The sequence below is a fragment of the Schistocerca piceifrons genome, chromosome 2, assembly GCF_021461385.2.
Source record: "Schistocerca piceifrons isolate TAMUIC-IGC-003096 chromosome 2, iqSchPice1.1, whole genome shotgun sequence".
NCBI lineage: Eukaryota > Metazoa > Arthropoda > Insecta > Orthoptera > Acrididae > Schistocerca > Schistocerca piceifrons.
In genome coordinates this window covers 309383899-309406612 of record NC_060139.1, presented here as the reverse complement: position 1 = coordinate 309406612, position 22714 = coordinate 309383899, and the positions used below count along the sequence as shown (strand labels likewise).

The 22714-nt window shown below is 45.2% G+C and overlaps 1 protein-coding gene across 2 annotated transcripts in view; it reads right to left on the bottom strand.

Annotated features, from left to right (window-relative positions):
- LOC124777150 (beta-catenin-like protein 1) overlaps positions 1-21815 on the bottom strand; it is a 102326-nt gene extending 80511 nt beyond the window's left edge. The window contains exon 1 of one of the 2 annotated variants that reach the window (XM_047252450.1): positions 21666-21815. In XM_047252450.1, the coding sequence (XP_047108406.1) occupies positions 21666-21695 (30 nt within the window). In that variant the 5' untranslated portion in view covers positions 21696-21815. Of the gene's footprint in view, positions 1-21481; positions 21593-21665 lie in introns of those variants that run through there. The other variant, XM_047252452.1, reaches the window with a different exon arrangement.
- Between the last annotated feature and the right edge of the window lie 899 nt (positions 21816-22714).

Here is a 22714-nt window from a genome sequence, read left to right as displayed (position 1 = left end):
TAGCTCCCGGCCACAAAAATCCGTTTGGTTTTCATTTGACGTGAGAGCAATAAACGAAGAGGAAACAGCAAAATCACTTAACATAAATGAGTCCCGTGGAGACTACCCACCTCCCCACTACAACTCAGACTGCTCTGTGCATCAGGTCCGGATCTACGATATTTCTGATCCGGGGCAATATTAGATAGTGGCGCTTCCCATCCCTCCAGCGTTTCAGGTAGGACGCCAAAAATTTAAATATCGACTTTTTAAAAAATCTTCATTTTGTAACGCACAACTTTCTGAAGAGCCTGATATATAAAACATATATGTTCGAGGGAAACGTACGACATGTTATTTGGTCTGCGTGCCGAAGTGCAGTGCCACGCCTCTTCACACAGCATTCTTCCATCGCACGTCTCTGTATTTCGCTCTATGGAATTCAAACGTGTAATATTTTGTAATGGGTGCCATCAAACTATATTCAGACCAGTGAAAATTAAAATGTCCTGTGGTGCCTCTCCTGCTACCAGTCGGCCGGTATGACATCCTGCCCCTCTTTTTAAAAATCTCGCAATTAATACTAGATAGGATTATCTGCAACCGGCAGAACAAGAACTCTTCACAAAATTTGCAGTCTTTACTGCCTATTAGCTAATAACTTGCTGTTTTGTGCGACATAAAATTAAATATAGGATACATAAAACGAGTAAAGACATGATACAAGCAAGACGGTACACATTTCTTTAATGCTCAAGTCCTTGATTTTTTTCTCTCTAATCCTGCCACAGCTTTATATGGCGTACTTTCCTTTCTGGAAAAGATTCTATTACCTCGTCAAAGTTCGTCAATGTTTTGCTACGTGAAAAAACGAAATGTCATTGTCTAATACTAGAAAAGCTGTTAATACAAATAATACCCAAGACTGGTGTGGTTTCTCGATCTGTTTACGTGTATTTTGTCACTGCTAGGTAAAACGAAATAGGCTGGCCTAATATTGCAGCAAACATTACACACACCACATAAACGAGACTATTTTGGCACAAATGGTCATTTTTATAACACGACAGAATATAATGAACGAATTACCAATATCAAATGCCTATCAGGCCTACTACAAGCAAAAAGTTTGATGTTAGGAAATAGTTTCACATTTTATTCGTACTCTCTAGCATCTGAAGAATAATATGAATTTGCCCCCCGCCCGAAACTGCCACCGCCCGAAACTGCCACCTGGGGCAGATACCCCGGTTTGTCTCCGCCCCCTAGTTCCGGGCCTGTTGCGCATACACGGATCTGGCAGCTTAGGCGCATCATTAAAATTTATACGGATAGCAACTGGCTGCTTGCTGCTATTGCTTATACAGATAACTGCCACACTTCTGTAGCCAGAAGCGGGAGAAGGTACAACTCATACACGACTCAACTGCACATGCGCATAAGCTCGCTTGCAACCGCTCAAATGAATCTAATGTAAACAGTTGTGACGTCATGCTCATCAGTGGCAATTTGTTGTTATGAAACATTGCATACTCTTCCTAAAGCCTTTGACACATTTTGCTGTTGGCAGACGTTTGTATGAGCACTGTGTTTTGTTCTTGTATATGGTACATTTCCCTTGCAACTTAAGTTTTATTTTCGTTTTTTCTCTCTCGTTCGTGTTTTATTGGTGCAGTATTATTCTGCAGTAGCGAGATACAGTAATATTCTTTCTTAGAGTATTGGTTCTTACCAGCCAAAGTTACAAAAATTTTAAGGGAAAACTAAAACAATAAGAAATTCTCGGAATTCTAAAAAATTCCCGGATTTTTCCCAGTTTTCTCCCGGATGGAAAAATTCCCATTTTTTTCCTGAATCTCCCGGTTGTCCTGGGTCGTATACACCATGGTATGAAGCGACATGAAATTTTGCATAAAAATCGGGAGCAGGCCTTGGAGACCCCACTCGTACAATGTGGCAAGGATATGATGTCGTCAGGTCATGTTGTACGCTTTTCGTAAATCAAAAAAGACGGCAACCAGGTGTTGGCGTCTGGAAAAGGCTGCTCGGATGGCAGATTCGAGGGACACAAGATTATCAGTGGTAGAGCGACCCTGGTAGAAGTCACCCTGACATGAAGCCATAGGGCACGTGACTCCAGGAACCAACCCAACCGCCGACACACCATATGTTCCAGCAGCTTACAAAGAACATTGGTGAGGCTGATGGGCTGATAGTTATCCACATCAAGCGGATTTTTACCGGGTTTGATCACCGGAATGAAGGTGCTCTACCTGCCATTGCGATGGAGAGACGGCACCGCACCAGATCCTGTTGAAGATGACTAGGAGGTGTCGCTTGTAGTAGGATGAGAAATGTTTAATCATCTGACTGTGGACCTGATCTGGCCCAGGAGCAGTGTCCGGGCAATGTGCAAGGGCACTGAGGAGCTCCCACTCTGTAAATGGGGCGTTATAGGATTCACTGTGGCGTGCAGTGAACGAGAAGACTTTCCCTTCCAGACACCGTTTGAGAGTGCGAAAGGCTGAGGGGTAATTCTCCGATGCAGAGGCTCGAGTGTAGTGCTCAGCAAAGTGCTCGGCAATCGCGATTGCATCAGTAGATAACACGCCACTTACGTTAACACCGGGAACACCTGTTGGGGTCTGGTACCTGAAAACATGTTTGATCCTTGCCCAGACTTGGGAAGGTGACGTATGGCACCCAATGGTCAAGACATATCTCTCCCAACACTCCCGCTTCCGTTGTTTGGTAAGTTGGCGAACACAACCATGGAACCGTTTAAAGGCTATGAGGTGCTCCAGAGAAAGGGTGCTGCTTATGACACTGTAGAGCTCGCCTATGCTCAATAACTGGTTCAGTGACTTCCGGTAACCACGAAGGGACTGCCTTTCACCGGGGGCAGCCTAAAGAATGAGGGATCGCGTTTTCTGCCACAGAAATGATTGTTGTAGTCACCTGACCAACCATCACGTCGATGTTCCCTTGCGGGGGAGAACAATGGTAACAGCAGAGGTGAAAGTTTCCCAGTCCGCCTTGTTTAAAGCCCATCAGGGCAGGCATCTACATCTACATCTACATCTACATTTATACTCCGCAAGCCACCCAAGGTGTGTGGCAGAGGGCACTTTACGTGCCACTGTCATTGCCTCCCTTTTCTGTTCCAGTCGCGTATGGTTTGCGGGAAGAACGACTGTTTGAAAGCCTCCGTGCGCGCTCAAATCTCTCTAATTTTACATTCGTGATCTCCTCGGGAGGTACAAGTAGGGGGAAGCAATATATTCGATACCTCATCCAGAAACGCACCCTCTCAAAACCTGGCGAGCAAGCTACACCGCGATGCAGAGCGCCTCTCTTGCAGAGTCTGCCACTTGAGTTTGCTAAACATCTCTGTAACGCTATCACGGTTACCAAATAACCCTGTGACGAAATGCACCGCTCTTCTTTGGATCTTCTCTATCTCCTCCGTCAACCCGATCTGGTATGGATCCCACACTGATGAGCAATACTCAAGTATAGGTCGAACAAGTGTTTTGTAAGCCACCTCCTTTGTTAATGGACTACATTTTCTAAGGACTCTCCCAATGAATCTCAACCTGGTACCTGCCTTACCAACAGTTAATTTTATATGATCATTCCACTTCAAATCGTTCCGCACGCATACTCCCAGATATTTTACAGAAGTAACTGCTACCAGTGTTTTTTCCGCTATCATATAATCATACAATAAAGGATCCTTCTTTCTATGTATTCACAATACATTACATTTGTCTATGTTAAGGGTCAGTTGCCACTCCCTGCACCAAGTGCCTATCCGCTGCAGATCTTCCTGCATTTCGCTACAATTTTCTAATGCTGCAACTTCTCTGTATACTACAGCATCATCCGCGAAAAGCCACATGGAACTTCCGACACTATCTACTAGGTCATTTATATATATTGTGAAAAGCAATGGTCCCATAACACTCCCCTGTGGCACGCCAGAGGTTACTTTAACATCTGTAGACGTCTCTCCATTGATAACAACATGCTGTGTTCTGTTTGCTAAAAACTCTTCAATCCAGCCACACAGCTGGTCTGATATTCCGTAGGCTCTTACTTTGTTAATCAGGCGGAACTGTATCGAACGCCTTCCGGAAGTCAAGGAAAATAGCATCTACCTGGGAGCCTGTATCTAATATTTTCTGAGTCTCATGAACAAATAAAGCGAGTTGGGTCTCACACGATTGCTGTTTCCGGAATCCATGTTGATTCCTACAGAGTAGATTGTGGGTTTCCAAAAACGACATGATACGCAAGCAAAAAAACAAGTTCTAAAATTCTACGACAGATCGACGTCAGAGATATAGGTCTATAGTTTTGCGCATCTGCTCGACGACCCTTCTTGAAGACTGGGACTACCTGTGCTCTTCTTGAAGACTGGGACTACCTGTGCTCTTTTCCAATCATCTGGAACCTTCCATTCCTCTAGAGACTTGCAGTACACAGCTGTTAGAAGGGGGGCAAGTTCTTTCGCGTACTCTGTGCAGAATCGTATTGGTATCCCGTCAGGTCCAGTGGACTTTCCTCTGTTGAGTGATTCCAGTTGCTTTTCTATTCCTTGGAAACTAATTTCGATGTCAGCCATTTTTTCATTTGTGCAAGGATTTAGAGAAGGAACTGCAGTGCAGTCTTCCTCTGTGAAACATCCGTGTGCTTGATGGCGGGTCAATGACAGGAAGATGGGGAAGTGGTCACTACCACACAGGTCGTCATGTGCTCTCCAGCGGATAGATAGGAGAAGTCCTGGGCTGCAAATGGATAAATCAATGGCCCAGTAACTACCATGAGCCACACTGAAACGTGTGGCGGCCCCAGTATTTAAGGGCAGAGGTCGAACTGAGACAGTAAAGTTTCGACATCTCTGCCTCAACCAGTAAGCATGGTGCCACCCCACAAGGGGTTCTGGGCTTTGAAGTCTCCCAAAGGTAGGAAAGGTTTAAGGAGTTGATCGATGTTCCATTGTGGGAACAAGACAATTATTTCCTGCATTGTCATTCTGACAGCCACAGCTTCAAGACGGGTTTGAAGGGGCACAGTTTCACTACAGACAGTTTAGGACATAAACGCAAACTCCATCTGACACTCAATTATATTCGCTATGGTTCCTGTAATATCCCTTATAGCCGCGGAGGGTAGGAGCCTGATTTTTGGGAACCAGGTTTCCTAGAAGGCAAAGCAGAAAGCAGGTGTAAAGCTTAACAGTTGCCATAGCCCAGCCTGGTAGTGGTAAAAATCGCCGCAATTCCACTGGAGGACGACATCGTGAGACTGGGAAGGTTGGTTGGTTGTTTTGTGGGATTGAAGGGACCAGACTGCTACGCTCATCGGTCCCTTTTTCCAAAAACTTCAAACACCCGCACAGAATAAAAACGAACAATGGAGATGACAAGAGACGACTCAGGACAAGAAAGATTCAGACATAGACAAAAGGAATTAAAATCACACAGAGTGTGACAGTGGTTGGCCAACCATAGAGACAAAAAAGGAAAATCCAACCACCCAGAAACACACTAAAAAACCCAGTCTAAAATCATAGACCAAAGGCCAGATTCAACACAAAAAACTACAAACACTTAGATTAAGTGATAAAAGCCCCCTGCTTGAATAAAATGCAAAACTAAGCCTGCCATAGCAGTGTCATCTGTTAAAAGGGTAGGGAGCGTATCAGGCAGTGCAAACGTCTGCCTGAGCACAGTTAAAAGGGGACAGGCCAAAAAAAAGTGGACCACCGTCAAAGCCGACCCGCAGCGACATAGAGGCGGGTCCTCACGGCACAGTAAATGGCTGTGTGTCAAGCGGGTGTGCCCAATGCGGAGCCGACAAAGGACAACTGAGTCCCTGTGAGTGGCTCGCATGGATGACCACCACACTTTCATCGACTCCTTGATAGGACGGAGTTTGTTTGGTGTGGTCAGGTTGCGCCATTCAGTGTCCCAAATCTTGAAATATTTGAGGCGTAAGACTGCTTGCAAATCGGTCTCCGGGAGGCCAATGTCCAGAGATGGTTTACTGGTGGCCTGTTTGGCCAGTTGGTCAACATGTTCATTGCCCGGTATCCCAACATGGCCTGCGGTCCAAATGAAGGTCACTGAGCGTCCACTACTGCAGAGGACATAAAGAGACTCCTGGATGAATAATACCAAGGGATGCCTGGGGAAACACTGGTCGAGGGCTTGTAGGCTGCTTAAGGAGTTACAGCAAATGACATAGGACTCACCAGAGCAGGAGCAGATATATTCAAGAGCGCGATAGATGGCAACCAGCTCTGCAGTGAATTCACTGCAGCCAACCAGCAAGGAGCGTCGTTCTGTATGGTCAACGTGAGCATAAGCAAAGCCAACAAGACCGTCGACCAGGGAGCCATCAGTGTAGATGGCGTCTGAGCCCCCAAACTCGCCAAAAACAGAGAGGAAGATCCGGCGGAGGATCTCTGGTGGGACTGAGCCTTTGAGGCCAAGCAATAGGTCCAGCCGAAGCTCCTGCCAAGGCATTGACCATGGAGAGGTATGGAAACGAGTCTGCAGGAAAGGGGGTAGGGGGCAAGCGTCAAGGTCATGAAGAAGTGACTGGGCACAGACAGCTAAGGGTTCTGCAATTCCGGGCTGCCGTTGTGGGAGATGGACCGCCGTGGTGGGAAAAAGAAGATCGTAATTTGGGTGGCGAGGTGAACTATGGACATGCGCGGCATAGTTTGCGAGCAATAGTTGCCGCCGGAGCCGCAATGGAGGGACGCCCGCCTCCACAAGGAGGCTGTTCACAGAACTAGATCGAAAGGCTCCCATAGCGAGGTGAACTCCACAGTGGTGGACAGGGTCTAGTAGATGCAGTATAGAAGGGGCAGTTGAACCATACACCATGCTTCCGTAATCAACACGGGACTGCACAACCGCTTGGTACAACCACAATAGTGTACGACGATCAGCACCCCATTCAGTGTGGCTCAGGCATCGAAGGAGATTGAGATGCCGCCAGCACTTGTCTTTAAGCTGACGAATATGGGGAAGCCAACTTAAGCGGCCATCGAAGACCAGTCCCAGGAAGCGGTAAGTCTCCACTACGTCTAGTAGTTGGTCATCAAGGTAAAGTTTGGGATGGGTGTGGACGGTAGGGTGATGGCACAAGTTTCAGCAGCCGAAAACCGGAAGCCGTGGTCGATGGCGCATGATCGCGCCTTCCGTATAGCTCCCTGCAGATGGCATTCAGCTACAACAGTAGAAGAGGAGTAGAAAGAAATACAAAAATCATCAGCATAGAGGAGGGGAGAGACTGACGATCCTACTGAGAGCGCAACACCATTAATGGCAATTAGAAAGAGTGGGACGCTCAGGTCAGAGCCTTGCGGGACCCCATTCTCTTGTGTATGGGGAGTGCTATGAGAAGCATCAATGCGAACTCGGAAAGTGCTATAGGATAAAAAATTCTGTATAAAAATCGGGAGTGGTACCCAAACCCCACTCATGCAGAGTACCGAGAATGTGGTGTTGCCAAGTCGCATCGTAGACCTTTGTGAGATCGAAAAAGTCAGCGATGAGATGTTGTCGCTGGGAAAAGGCTGACTGAATGGCAGACTCCAGGTACACCAAGTTGTTGATGGTGGAGCGTCCGTGGTGAAAACTGCCCTGGGACGGAGCCAGGAGGTTCCGAGACTCAAGGAGCCAATTCAACCGACGGCTCATCATATGTCCAAGCAACTTGCAAAGAACGTTGGTGAGGGTAATCGGGCAGTAGCTGTCCACCTCCAGTGGGTTCTTGCCAGGTTTCAGAATGGGGATTACGATGCTTTCCCGCCATTGCGATGGGAACTCACAGTCAACCCGGATACAGTTGTAAAGGTCTAGGAGGCGCTGCTGGCAGTACACCGAGAGGCGTTTGAGCATCTGACAGTGGATGTGATCAGGCCTGGGAGCCGTATCAGGGCAAGCAGCTAGGGTACTTTGGAATCCCCACTCACTGAACCGAACATTGTACGATTCAGGATGGCGCATATGAAAGGAAATGCTCTGACGCTCCAACTGCTCTTTCAGGGAGCGGAAGGCCAGCGGGTAATTCGTTGAAGCAGAACACTGAGCAAAATGCTCTGCTAAGCGGTTTGCAATGGTGCCAGATTTAGTACAGACTGCTCCATTCAGTGATAGCGCAGGAACACTGACGGGGGTCCGATAGCCATAGAGTCGCCTAATCTTGGCCCAAACCTGCAATGGAGAGGTACAGAGGCCAATGGTAGAGACATATCTTTCCCAGCACTCCTGCTTGTGTTGGCGAATGATGCGGCAGGCCCACGCAGGGAGCTGTTTAAATTCGATGAGGTGTTCTAATGAGGGATGCCGCTTGTGACACTGGAGCGCCCGCCTGCGATCTTTAATCACCACAGCGATCTCAGGCGACCACCAAGCCACAGTCCTCCGCCGAGGGGACCCAGAAGAACAGGGAATGGCAGATTCTGCAGCGGTAACGATGCCGGTGGTGACCGAGTGAACCACCGCATCAATGGCATCATTGGAAAGAGGCACAATAGTGGCAATGGAGGAGAACAAGTCCCAGACAGCCCTATTCATAGCCCATCTGCAAGGGCGCCCAGAAGAGTGACACTGTGGCAGTGACAGAAAGATCGGAAAGTGGTCACTACCATACAAGTCGTCGTGTACACTCCATTGGACAGATGGTACGAGGATAGGGCTGCAGATCGAAAGGTCGATGGCTGGGTACATGCCATGTGCCACACTGAAATGAGTGAAGGCACCATCATTTAAAAGCGAAAGGTCGAGCTGTGCCAATACATGCTCAATGGTGCTGCCTCGGCCTGTTGCCACTGATCCACCCTACAGAGGGTTATGGGTGTTGAAGTCGCCCATTAACAGAAAAGGTGGCGGCAATTGGGCTATCAGTGCAGCCAGGACATGCTGCAGGACATCACCATCCGGTGGAAGATACAGACTGCAGACAGTAACAGCCTGAGGCGTCCACACCCAAACAGCGATAGCCTCTAAACGTGTTTGTAGAGGGCAGACTCGCTGTGAAGGGAGTGAAGGACGTAGATGCAGATGCCACCAGGTGGAAGATACAGACTGCAGACAGTAACAGCCTGAGGCTTCCACACCTGAACAGCGACAGCCTCTAAAGGTGTTTGTAGAGGGACAGACTCACTGTGAAGGGAGTGAAGGAAGTAGATGCAGACGCCACCAGATACCCTTTCGTAAGTTGCTCGGTTCCTATAATAACTCTGATAGCCACGGAGGGCGGGGGTTCGCATTGCTGGAAACCAAGTTTCTTGAAGAGCAATGCAGAGGAAAGGGTGAAGGCTGAGAAGTTGTCTGAACTCAGCAAGATGGTGGAAAAAACCGCTGCAGTTCCACCAGAGGATGACATCTTCTATGGCCGAGAAAGGTGTGAGAGGACCAAGGAGGCAAATTACGCCGCTGGGTCACTTGCTGCCACCGATTGAGTACCCGTGCGAGTGACATCCATTGCGTCTGAGGGTTCGGCGAGATATAGGTCCTCAGCGGACGCCAGAATCTCTACCCCATCCTCAGACGCTGAGTTGTAGGAAGCGGTGGGATGGGTGTCACCGCAATGTCTCGATTCTTGGGAGCCTTTTTCTTTTTCTGCTTTTCGAGCTGTGCCTTCGGTGGTTCTGGCTGGGAGGGCTTCACTGGGTCAGTCTCAGTGACAGACGAGGACCGTGAAGCCCTACGACCAGCGACCTGTGGTTGCTTCAGCCACTGTCGGGTGTCCGCTTTTCCACTGGTCAGAACATGGTAAGGGAGGGCCCCAAGGGACCTCTTCCTGGCGAGAGGAGCCGAAGAAGACTTACGCTTCTCCGGCTGGGAAGTGGGAACTGATGTCCCTGATGGTTGTGGGGCTGTTGCTCCTGAAGTAGATGGAGCAGGAGCGACAGGTAGTGAAGTGCCCCCCACCATCAAGGGGGCAGGTGGATTCTGACGGATCAGAGATGTAACCAAACGCGCCGAAACAGGAGACGGTAGAACTGTTGTCGCAGCGGTGGCATAGGTGGAGGTCACTGGCACAGGATGGAGTCTCTCATATTTCTGCTTAGCCTCTGTGTAGGTCAAGCGGTCCAGGGTCTTATATTCCATTATCTTCCGTTCTTTCTGGAAAATCCTACAGTTCGGAGAGCAAGGGGAATGGTGTCCCCGCAGTTAACACATATGGGAGGCGGGGCACATGGAGTATTGGGAAGCGAGGGACATCCACAATCTCGACACGTGACACTGGAAGTACAGCAGGATGAAATATGCCCAAACTTCCAGCGTTTAAAACACCACATTGGAGGAGGGATATATGGCTTCAATCCAAGCAGTAAACCATCAGCTTGACCTTTTCGGATAAGGCGTCACCCTCGAAGGCCAAGATGAAGGCACCGGTGGCTACCTGATTATCCCTCGGACCCTGATGAACGTGGCAGATGAAGTGAACACCTCGTCGTTCTAGGTTTGCGCGTAGTTCATCATCTAACTGCAGAAGAAGATCCATGTGGAATAAAATACCCTGGACCATGTTTAAACTCTTATGGGACGTGACGGTAACTGAAACGTCCCCCAACTTGTCGCAAGCGAGCAACCTCCGTGACTGGGCACAGGATGCTGTTTTGATTAGAACTAACCCAGAGCGCATTTTGGCCAAGCCCTCCACCTCCCCGAACTTGTCCTTTAAATGCTCCACAAAAAACTGAGGCTTTGTTGACATAAATGATTCACCATCAACTCGCGTACAGACGAGGTACTGTGGTGAATAAACCTCACTGCCTTCTTTAGCCATACGTTTCTCCAATGGAGTGGCCAGGGAGGGAAATGATCTCAGATTGTACTTCTTGCCATTGAGGTTAGACCTTGATTGCTTAGAGACTGCTGCTGGAGGCCCACAAGCGAGAGATGATGTACCACACTTCACTGCGGGCCATCTGCCCTGATGCCACCCACTCCGACCAGGGGCTCTCCCCACGGGCGCCACCCAGCCACAGCAAAGACCACCTGGCAGGATGGCCTTTGCCAGGAGTCCTGATGCCCCAGACAGATAGGCATCTACTCCTGGGCATACATGGGGAGGTAGCAGCTCAGGCATCAGCAGTGCGATCCCTGTGTAGTCAGGCGGCTACCACCAAGAGAGTACATGACGACCCCACCACAATGGACTGGCTACTGTGCTGGATGTTGGGTGTCGAATGTCCATTTATATAGGGAGCGAAGACGGAAATGCACAATGGAGGGAATGTATGCGACCCAGAACACACTGCAGCCGATGTGGCCGGAAGCTCGGTGTAAGTCCAACTCCATGTCAATATCGAATGTGCCAGATCTTAGGGCAAGATGAATTTATGATGCACCACGTAAGGCGTCCTTCCCCAAATGGTATGCACTAACAGAAAATTTTGAAATGTAGTGGTCAAATCCCTTAGGGGACCATCACATTCAGGCCGAAACGTTGGAGACTCCTTTTAGTCGCCTCTTACGACAGGCAGGAATACCGCGGGCCTATTCTAACCCCAGAACCCGCAGGGGACAGACTGGGAAGGCATGGAACATTCAATGAGGCAGTTTACGCCTCAGGGTCACCTGCTGCCACCGACTTATTGCCTGAGCAGTCTATATCCATTGTGTCTGAGGGCCCGGTGAGATCCAGGTCCTCAGCGGATGCCAGAATCTCCACCTCATCCATAGACGCAGAGCTTGTAGGTAGCAATGGTGTGAATGCCACCGCAATTCCCTTGGTCTTGGGGATCTTCTTCCTGGATTTCCCTGGCTGGGAGGACTTCACTGATTCAGTCTCCGGGACTGAGGATGAGTGCGAAGCCCTAAGATCAGCTGCTTTTGGGCTCTTCAGCCACTGGCAAGTGTCATATTTCCCACTAGCAGAAACCTGGGAAGAGAGTGAGCCCAAGGGACCCATTCCTAGCGAGAGGAGCCGAAGAAGACTTACGCTTCTCCAGCGCAGAAGTGGGGACTGATATCCACGATGGTTGGTTGAATGGGGGGCGGGAGGGGGGGGGGGGGGGTTGCTCCCAAAATAGGTGGTGCAGGAGCAACAAGGAGGGGAAGGCCCCCCACCATCAAGGGGGCCGGTGTAGTCTTCCGGCTCTGAGAGGTAACCGGGTTTGGCGGAGCTGATAGGGCTAGAACTCTTGTAGGAGTGGCGTAAGACGATGTCAAATGTACAGGATGTAGGCGTTCAAATTTCCTCTTAGCCTCAGTGTAGGTCAGTCGGTCCAGGGTCTTGTACTCCATGATTTTCCTTTCTTTCTGGAGAATCCTGCAGTCAAGCGAGCAAGGCGAATGGTGCTCTCTGCAGTTGACACAGATGGGAGGCGGGTTACATGGAGTATTGGGATGTGATGGGCGTCCGCAATCTCGACATGTGACATTGGAAGTACAGTGGGAAGACATATGGCCAAACTTCCAGCGTTTAAAGCGCCGCATTGGGAGAGGGATATAGGGCTTTACATCACAGTGGTAGACCATCACCTTGATCTTCTCGGGTAATTTATCAGCCTCGGAGGCCAAGATGAAGGCACTGGTGGCAACCTTATTATCCCTCGGGTCCCAGTGGACATGGCAAATGAAATGTACACCTCACCGCTCAGACTGCAAAAGAAGGACCCTGTGAAATATGATAATGCTGATTTCATCAAGACTGACCCAGATCTCATTTTGGACAAGCCCTCCACCTCCCCAAATAAGTCCTCTAAATGCTCAACAAAACACTGAGGCTTCATCATCATGAAAGATTCTCCATCAGCTCTCGAACATACAAGAGCAGCTGCCATCCTTAAGCCTGACTTTCTCCCATGGTGTGGCCAGGGAGTGCAATGATTTGGGGTCGTATTTCTGTCCGTTGAATTGAGGCCGTGAACGCTTTGAGACTGCTTGTGTTTGACCACCAGCAAGAGATGACGTACTATGTTTCAACATGTGTCATCTGCCTTGATGCCACCCACTCCGACCAGGGGCCCCTCCCCACGGGCACCATCTGGAAGGATGGCCATTGCTGAGAATCCCGAAGACCCAGGGTGACGGGCATCTACTCTTCGGTATACATGGGGAGTTAAAGGTGCAGGCAACAGCAGAGTGATCCCTGTGTGGTCAGGGGGCTACAACCAACATGGTACATGGCGGCCCCACCACAACAGCCTGGCTACCGTGCTGGATATCAGGTGCAACCAAGCAAACAAGTCCATTATCATCATCAGCGTAGAAAGCGATACTGCACAGTTGATGGAAAAATACGCACCCGGGAGGGTTACCTCGCCCAACAGTTGGAATCTGAGCAGAAGTGCAGATCACCCTCAATGAAGGATGTGAAAGGTCTCAGCGCATGTATGACATGATGTAAGGCGCCCTTCCCCAATTGGTTCGCTCTTCAGGAAAGTTTTGAAAAATGGAGGTAAAACCCTACAGGGAACCATCACATAACAGATGAAATGTGTGAGACTCCTTTTAGTCGCCTTTTACGACAGGCAGGAATACCTCGGGCCTAATCTAACCCCCAGACCCGCAAGTGGGGCTCTGCCTGACAGCTATCTGCACTTCTTAGAATTACAAACAGCTGATGTGTCTCCAGAGCACATAAAATGATACAGTATACAGTCATATGAAACACAGTCCACTTTGGAAACCATCCTAGCTTGAATGAAAGTATCATACATGATACATAGGGTTGCTAGATGTCAAGTATGCAACAACTTCATCATCTTAAAAACTGAATGTTATAAAGACATAAACAAAGGGGGGAAAATTATTTAACAGAAGTACTTCTGCAAATCGCTAAAGATATGTACAAACGAAGAAAACAAAAAGAAAGAAAACCTCTGGTGATATTAGCAACTAACAGAGAGAAGGTGGGAATTTAAAGCTAATGAAGATGATGTTTTTTAATTTGATACAATATGAAAAGTTAAACAAAATTATTTGGAAATGGTTCAGAGAGGATGTAGAAGATATGATGTAAATCTCACACAGGAAACAACTGAAAACAGTTTGAGAATAATGGGGGAACAGATAGTTGCAGTTAAACGCCAATACTTCATTGACAGACATGGATGGGAGTGCGATCTGTTGTGACAGCTGAAGGGGGAGGACACTCTGGGTGTGGTCACAAGAGTGCAGCATACATTATGAGGTGGAGTGGCTTTAGCCACTTAGTCTGCAGCAGCCAACAAATAAACTCTGCAATTGGTAGAAGCTAGAGCCTGTGAAACAGCGTGGCAATCAGAAGGTAGCAGGTAGCAGAGTGAGTTACTTCCAGCTTTACTGATGCTGGTAAATCTGGCCATTTGTCATTTGGAAAATGTTCTCACATTTACACACAGTTTTACTCTACACACAGACAGATGGAGTACATTGATTCCATCCTGAATGGAAATGTTGGCATCAGGACGGGCATTCAGTCACCAACTGCCACCAAAATCGGCTCAATCAATGTCACAATGCCAATCTCGCAGTATGATTGGGCAGAAGCACATGAAGAAGGAGAAGAAGAATGAAAATAAAGAATGCTGGAATTAATGCCAGAAGACATGTAGGAAGCCAATCAAGAAACGGAAACAGAAAGGAATCGGTGAAGAATGATGTTTGACACCTTACTGATATTTTATTGAGAAATGAACACTACAGCAATCAAAGAGCATAGTAATGAGGCTTTGAGAGAGCACACAGACAAAGAACTTGATTGTTCGGGAAACTCTGCTGAAGAGGTACAAATATTTCTATGCCTTCTGTGCTTTCATCCTCAATTTTAATGAGCCCCCAAAGGCTCAGTAAAGTTTATTTAGTTAGTTCCATGTCACGGTTGCATACATATTCCTTAATGATGACTAGTTTCGAATTTGTCCATTCACTTTTAAACCACTGCCTATGCCAAAAGTACATCACTGGTAAAAAAATAAAATACGAATAATAAAATATGTGGTGTTAAAAAATCCATATTTTGAGAGGTGCAGTATGGACCAAAACAAGATAATAATGTCCAATAAACATGGGCTCTATTTGCATACCTTAAAAGTTATGAGCACAAGTTCACCTCCACTACTGTGTAACACAACTCTTCTACTGCAAGCACTTTGCTACTACGAATGCTCTACAGAATGCAGTAAACAAATGAGAACACATTATTCTGTTATTATGAAACAGCAAAGCTTCTAAAGTCATTGTCTTTCTATTACATATGGCCTGCACCTTGTAAGCCATCACTAAAGGAGGTGTTCAATACTATATTTGTGCTACCACTGAGCAAGTTGCAGGCTGTAACATGTTTGTGTCACTCGATGTGGAGCATCAATGTTGCACATGGCCATCTTGCCTTGCCCATTCACCCTGTGAGTGGACAAGTGGGGGTTCAAGCAGAGGGGAGGGGGTCTGCTAGCTTTCATGAGCTACACTGTTAGGCCTGTTATGGAGCCCTTAGGGAAATAGTGTCCAGGGTTGGAAAGATAAACAATGTTCACTCAGTATGTTTGCCTGGGATCTCATCTAAAATGTGGAGGAAGCTACTGATGGCACATTGGGCAGCCATCCTCAAGTTGCAACTCATGACAAAACTGGCAAAACCTGTTGGTTGGGATCTGACACCATCTTCTGTTCATATGGGCAGCTAGCAGAAGTGGTGAAATGTACTAGCCTTACTAGTGGGAAGCAAGCAGAGCTTGTAATTTATAGTACTTTATCTCGAATTGACTGGGGTTCTTTGGTTTGGAACCAAGAGGATGGTCTCAACAAGAGGCCCTATCAATTATATGATGGTCTCTGTGTTATGGGGTGGAGAATTGTAGGTCCCCTTGATAGGTCACGGGTGCATCACACAGAGGATGTAGTTACTTTGTTAACAGATTATTTCTTTTTCTCTTTTTCTTAAGGCTAGGCATTAGTTTGAGGTCCTTTGAGGGATGCACGCAGGTCAATACGCCAAATGAAATCAGATTACATACAAAATGAAGATACTGTGTCTCTCAAAATGTTAACAGTCAATTGCTAGAATTTTACTGCTCAGCAGGATATTTGTCACACTCAAATTGTACTTGGAACTGAGAGTCAGATGAAACCCAAGCTACGAAATATTTAATGAAGCATGGGATGTATACAAAAGGACAAGTTAGATGTCATAGGAGGAGCTGACAAAAATACTGTGTCAACTGAGGTCAAAATTGAGTGTGACTGTGAATATCTGAAAGAGAGTTGCTGGCCTATGTGAACTTTACCAGCCACCCAATTCTGCCATAACAACTGTACAATAATTCAAAGAAAGTCTACACTCAGTACCATGGAAGCACCTTGATCGAAGAGTATTAGTTGTTTGAGACTTTACCATATCAAGTGTAGACCAGGAATCCATGGATTCAATTGTTGATGTACAAAGTCAGTCACGAGAAGTAGTTCTGACGATGTTTTCCGAAAATGTGTCTTGAGCAGCTATTTCACAACCCACACACAATGGAAATATTTTAGACCTTGTAATAATAGTTCCAACATTACTGACAGTGTTAGCAGTACAGGCAGGGATTAGTTAATGTGATGTCACCTGTAACAATAATGTTTACTGAAGTTTGTAAGCCCATCAATACGACTAGGAGAGTTTTTATGTAGAAAAGAGCTATAACTGAGTAGCGATGGACCAAGCGTTATTAATTTCACAGCCGGTCACTATGCTGCTGCAGGATGCTACACAGGGCAGCAGGTATTAAGAACCAGTTCCTCAGCTGTAGAGTTAAAATAACAACTTGATTTATTTAGCAGAATTCATACTGCTGAATAGTCAGTGCCTCAGTGGTGCATGTTGAGCCTGGGCAGTGATGCTTGCTTGTGACAGCAAGAGAGGGCTACCAGCACAAAGATGTTGGGCTGGACTGGTGGCAGTGCAAGAAACAAAAGCAACATCTTGGCAAGCACAGAGCTGTGGTAGGCCTGCAACCGTCAGACATGCAGAGGCACCAGACTCCATTGCAGGCTGGTCATGCTGTTAGGGGCAAATGCAGTGACCAGTTAGCAGCTCGCAGTGGATGCAGTTCAGGAGGCATCCAAGAATGGACTGCAAACCAAGGACACACAGAAGGTGCCCTCAGGTTGGTTGATGTCAGTCAGTAGTAGATCTCCAGCTCGAAGGCACCAGTTCAGCTCCCGGCAGCATCAAGACTACACGTAGCAAATAGACCAGAGGCTAGCAGAGGCAGCATCTAGTAGTATTTAAATAGTGGATGATCCACTTTGGGTCTACGACTGCTGTGGAATACTTTTCAGTGTAGGACCCAGTCGACAACAGAAACTGCATTGCTGGGGCAGGTGGGTGCTCCATCCATCTCGGTTATGATGGGACATCGCTTTTAGTCATTTAACCAAAGAAGCGGCACCACATCAGGCCTTAGGAAGGAGTAGTCCAGATCGTCACTGCAATGGCCTGATCCTTGTAATATACTGCGTCCCTGACAGCAGGTAGCACGGCCCTGTGTGTGGTAACCGAGCTCACTTCAGTGCCAAATAGAGGCTTCCGTCATGTCTGATCAGCATCTTTCCAATTTCTGCAGAGGAATGTTGTGAGCACCCTTCTGGCTCACCTTGCCATAGGTTATGAACACCGATTTGTATAGGTAGTGACATAACATTTCTCCTCTCTTTAGATGGTCTGGTCTACCAGATTGTGATTTGTGTTACTGATGCAAATCACTTAACTTTACATTTAAGCATATGCTCCATTCTAACACACCTATTTAATGATGGTTTAAACTGATCGTAAATTGCACTCTTGAAAACTATGTGCCAGCAGTAGATTAAGGCTGGAAATGACCCCACCGTGGTTTAATAACAAAATTCGGAATTTCAGACTATGCTGTGAAAGCACAGATTGCTGCACCTTTGGTTCGAAAACAAACATGGAAATGTCAAAAGGCAAAAGTTAGCAAAAAATTGTGCAACTGTAAATAGATTGATACACAAAGCACACAACCACTTCCACAATGATACCTTAGCGAAAGATCTCACTGCATTTAATAAATCATTCACACAGGAAGGTCACACAGACATATCATTATTTGACTGTTGCATCGACTCCCATATGGAGGAAGTGCTAATAGGCAGTCCAGGTGCTGAGAAACAACTGAAAGAGTTGAAAACAAATAAGTTGCCAGGCCCAGACAGGATCCCAGTTTGGTTTTATTGAGAGTACTCTTTAGCATTGGCCCATTAGTTAGCTTGCATCATCACAAATCTCTTGGCTAGCACAAAGTAACACGTGACTGGGAAGAAGTGCAGGTGACTACTGTATACAAGAAGGATAAAAAACAGAACCTCAAAATTACAGACCAATATCCTCAACATCAATTTCCTGCAGAAATCATGAATATAAACTATGTTCAAATACGGCAGAATAATTTTTTTTATTTTTTGAGACAGAAAAGCTTCTGTCTACAAATCAGCACAAATTTAGAAAGAACACCTCATGTGAAACTCAGCATGCCCTTTTCTCACATGATGCACTGCAAACCATGGATGAAGCTCAACGGGCAACATTCCATACTTCTACATTTTTGGAAAGTGTTTGACACAGTGCTAAGCAGCAGACTGCTAATGAAGCTCCAAGCATATGGAACAGGTTCTTAGGTATGTTAGTGGCTCAAACGTTTCCTAAGTAATAGAATCCAGGATGTCTTCAAAGACAAGGATATAGTCAGGAATGCTCCAGGGAAGTGTGATAGGAACTCTACCTCCTTGAATACATAACCAATCTGATGGATAGGGTGAGTAGCAATCTGCAACTGTTTACTGACAATGCTGTAGTATATGGGGGGAAAATATTGACACTGATTCATTGCAGGAGGATACAGGGCAACTGAGAACTTTTTTTGGTGTGATCAATGGGAGCTTCCTCTAAATGCCAATGCGTAGGAAAAACAATTCTGTAATGTTTAAATATAATATTAGTGGTGGACTGCTTGGCACAGTAACATCAACAAAATATATAGGCATAATGTTGCAAAGCAACATGAAATGTAACAAGTGCCTAAGGTCAGTACTAGGGAGGTGACTAGTTGGCTTTGTTTTATTGGGAGAATTTTAGGAAAGTGTACCCCCTCTACAAATAAGTCCACATACAGAACATTCGTGCAATCCATTCTTCAGGATTGCTCTAGTGTTTGTGATCCCAACCAGGATATATTAAACGAAGACATTGAAGAAATCCAGAGTTGTGCTGCTAGATTTGTTACTGGTAGGTTCAATCAGCATGCAAATATTATGGAGATTCTTAATGAACTCAAATGTGAATCCCTGGTGGGAAGCCAATGTTTTTGCGAAACACTACGGGGAAAATCTAGTGAACCATCATATGTGATTAACTGCAGAATAACTCTACCTTAAATGTCATATGAGGACCACAAGGACATGATAAAAAATACTAAGGCTCATCAAAGGTTTTTCCTTCACACCACTTGCGAGTAGAACAAAAAGGGAATGACAAATAGTGGTCACTTGTGGAGTATATATGTAGATGTAGAAAGAATCCCCTCTTGTCCTGATACTGAACCAGATATTCCTAGCACATTCCTATGTGTAAGGCTTTCTACTCATTATACACGTGTTAGAGTACCAATTTAGTGCACAGTTTCTGATAACACAATTCTCTGCACACCATCTCCTTTAAAAACATATTCACATAAGAATTTGTTTTAACATCAATAATGGACTCCTATCCCATGGGACAAAAATCTACTGCACCACATTAGCCCCTCCAAAATTGGGTACACCACTTGAACATTTTACTAGATTTGAATTATGTTTCTCTAACATGGTTGGCATTTGATGATAAATGTCAAACTCTGTTACATTTTATCTGGACAAAAATGGAATAACACCAAATAGAGCTTGCTTGATGCCTACATCACTACTGGCACAAATGGTTGTTATACATAGCACAGTTTTGTCTGGAAATTCATATTTTCTGCACAGTGGAGTTAGCTCAGCAACACTGCTATCATATGGTCAAAAGACCCTTTACAGACTTTGCGGTCAGGTTCCTTACACCAAAGCATGAAAAACACGTCTAGAAAACATATGCATCAAAATACATATCTTGAGATATAGGAGTACTACTTCATCTTTAACACTGTAAAACATCTCTTCTACTGCAAGTGCTGTGCTTTACACATTTTGGGGCCAGCCGCGGTGGCCAAGCGGTTCTAGGCGCTTCAGTCAGGAACCGCGTTACTGCTATTGTCACAGGTTCACATCCTGCCTTGGGCATGGAAGTGCGTGATGTCCTTGTTAGTTAGCTTTAAGTAGTTCTAAGTTCTAGGTGACTGATGACCTCAGCTGTTAAGTCCTGTAGTGCTCAGAGCCATTTTTTTAACACATTTTGGGAGGAGGTATGGACCAAACGATGAAAAAAAGTCTAGTAAGCATGCGGGCTAACAACTATGAGCACTTTTTCATCTTCTCTGCTATGAAACATGTCTCTTCTATTGAACAAGTGCCCACAGCTCTTAAAGTATTCATTTTAAAGCTCATGTTTACTATACTTTTTTTCTTGTTTTGGAGTAAGGAACCTGTCCTCAAAGTCTATATAAGGAATTTAGTTGCACCCTGTATAGCCCAAGATATATTTTAATTCTTGTACAACACAAATTTCGTTGTGAATTGCAAACTGCAAGATACTTTAAGAAAAGCGGTACTCTATTATATTCAAATCTCTGGCAAGAATTTTGATGCACATTATGAAGATGTAGGCCTATTGCACAAATATGTAATGCACGCGTGGGCATTTAGTAAGTCTTACCCTTATTTACAATGTGAATGTTGCCAGTGGAGGTAAAAAAACCAAATTACAAAATTTAGCTTATTCTGCTTGGTTTGACAACACTTTTACTCTCAATTTTTCAATAAAGCCATGGATCAAGTAAAAAGCCCGGCCAACTCGTCCATTTTTCAATTAATTTCTTAGAAGAACTAACTGGTGTATAGAATTAATAGGCCTAACATCAATATGTAATGTGAGTTATATATACATTTTCTGCGCATGTTAAGTACGTTAATACAACTAGTCTAATCAAAAACTTTACACACCTTTCTTTTAACAGTCCTTTCCACAATTCGTAAGTACAAGCGAATATATTACTACGTTTTTAATGCTGTTATTTGTTAATGAAAATGTGTTCCGCTGAGTTTATTTACTGGTTCTAAATTAATATAAGTAGCAACACCTGTAATGTTGAACGCTTAGCAGTACGCAAACTCACAAAAAAATTGTCTATAGTTTTCTTGTATTCACTTCAACTCTACTCGTAACCTACAACGAATGTTGTAGAATAATGACAGGCAGACATTAACCAGTAAATTATATTGATGAGCAATTGAATATCGTTAATCTAGAACTGATGTTTGAATAATATGAAGTACTAAAACTGTTGTACACAAATGAGGTTTATAGAAGTTTGTTATTATCTTGCTTTAGTGAAAATAATTCTACTCACTGTAACAAGATCAACCGAGGAATGAATGTTTACAACTAATGTTTACTCCTACAAAGTAGACCAACTCTAACCTCCAACTTCGAAGCGTCTGTGAGTAGAAGACAGTTTAAGTCACAACGCTAAAAACTACATGAAATTATCAAGCAAAAAATGACGGAAACAAATATTATTACAGTAATATAACCTTGTATGACAGTAATTCTCCTATGTCCATCGCTGCAGCACTCTTCCCATACAACTTCGGTCTCGCTTGTTGCTATTGTTTTGTTTACTATTAGTTTCTGGCTTGTTCGCTGTACAGCGCTACGTGTTGAAGGCTTGAACAATAACCATAGAGTCGTCCTCACTCTCAACTTGGCAAGTGACGAGGAAGGGTTAAGGTGGAAGTGTTCGAATAGTAACTGTGAGTTACGCGATATAACAACAGTCTGCGAAGAAATTGTAGTTTGTTAATCCTCCACCCAGACGCGGCAAATTCCAACAGGTAACATCCAAAATCATGCTTTTTTAATCATTTTGCAATTAACCAGCTATTATAAATTATAGTAACAGCTTGTTTTGCCGGCAGCTGCGCGTTCACGCTTTGTCAAGTTTGTACGGAAGAATGTGGGAGATTTCATCAATGGTAAGAACACTTTAGTAATGTGACTGTACGCTTGCCCCTATTATATGCGTTGTATTACCATATATGAGCATGACATAACGAAGTTTTATTAAATTGACATGAACACGCTTTTAAGCCCGTAATTAGCTCTATTCAATTTGCGATGCTGTTCTTACTTCATTTAAGATTTGTCACAAAATAACCCTTCGTGTACTGCAACAAAATTTGATATTCATTTGTATAACACCAATTAGTAAACTAGGAGAGCAGTTATTAATTACAGGCATTGCGACAAAGTATATAAGTTCTTTATTTGGGCATGATGAATAGGGACATTGTAATCATCGCTGTACTGTAATAGCTGGTCAATTAAATTGCGAACTTACGCGCACAATCACAAACAATACATACAACATGTAAATAAAAAGCTGAGTAAAATTCCCGTTGCACGCGTAATGAAAGGTTTGCTAAGAATTCAGTAACTTAAGTTAATTGTATAGTGCATTGTTCAGGTTAACTTTGGCACACGAATCACCTGAAATGGTTTTTTTTTTTTACACTCGTTAGTTGTGATGCATTGTTGGCCTCGCCCTAAACACTTTTTGGCTTGGTTTAGCTCTCTTGGGTAG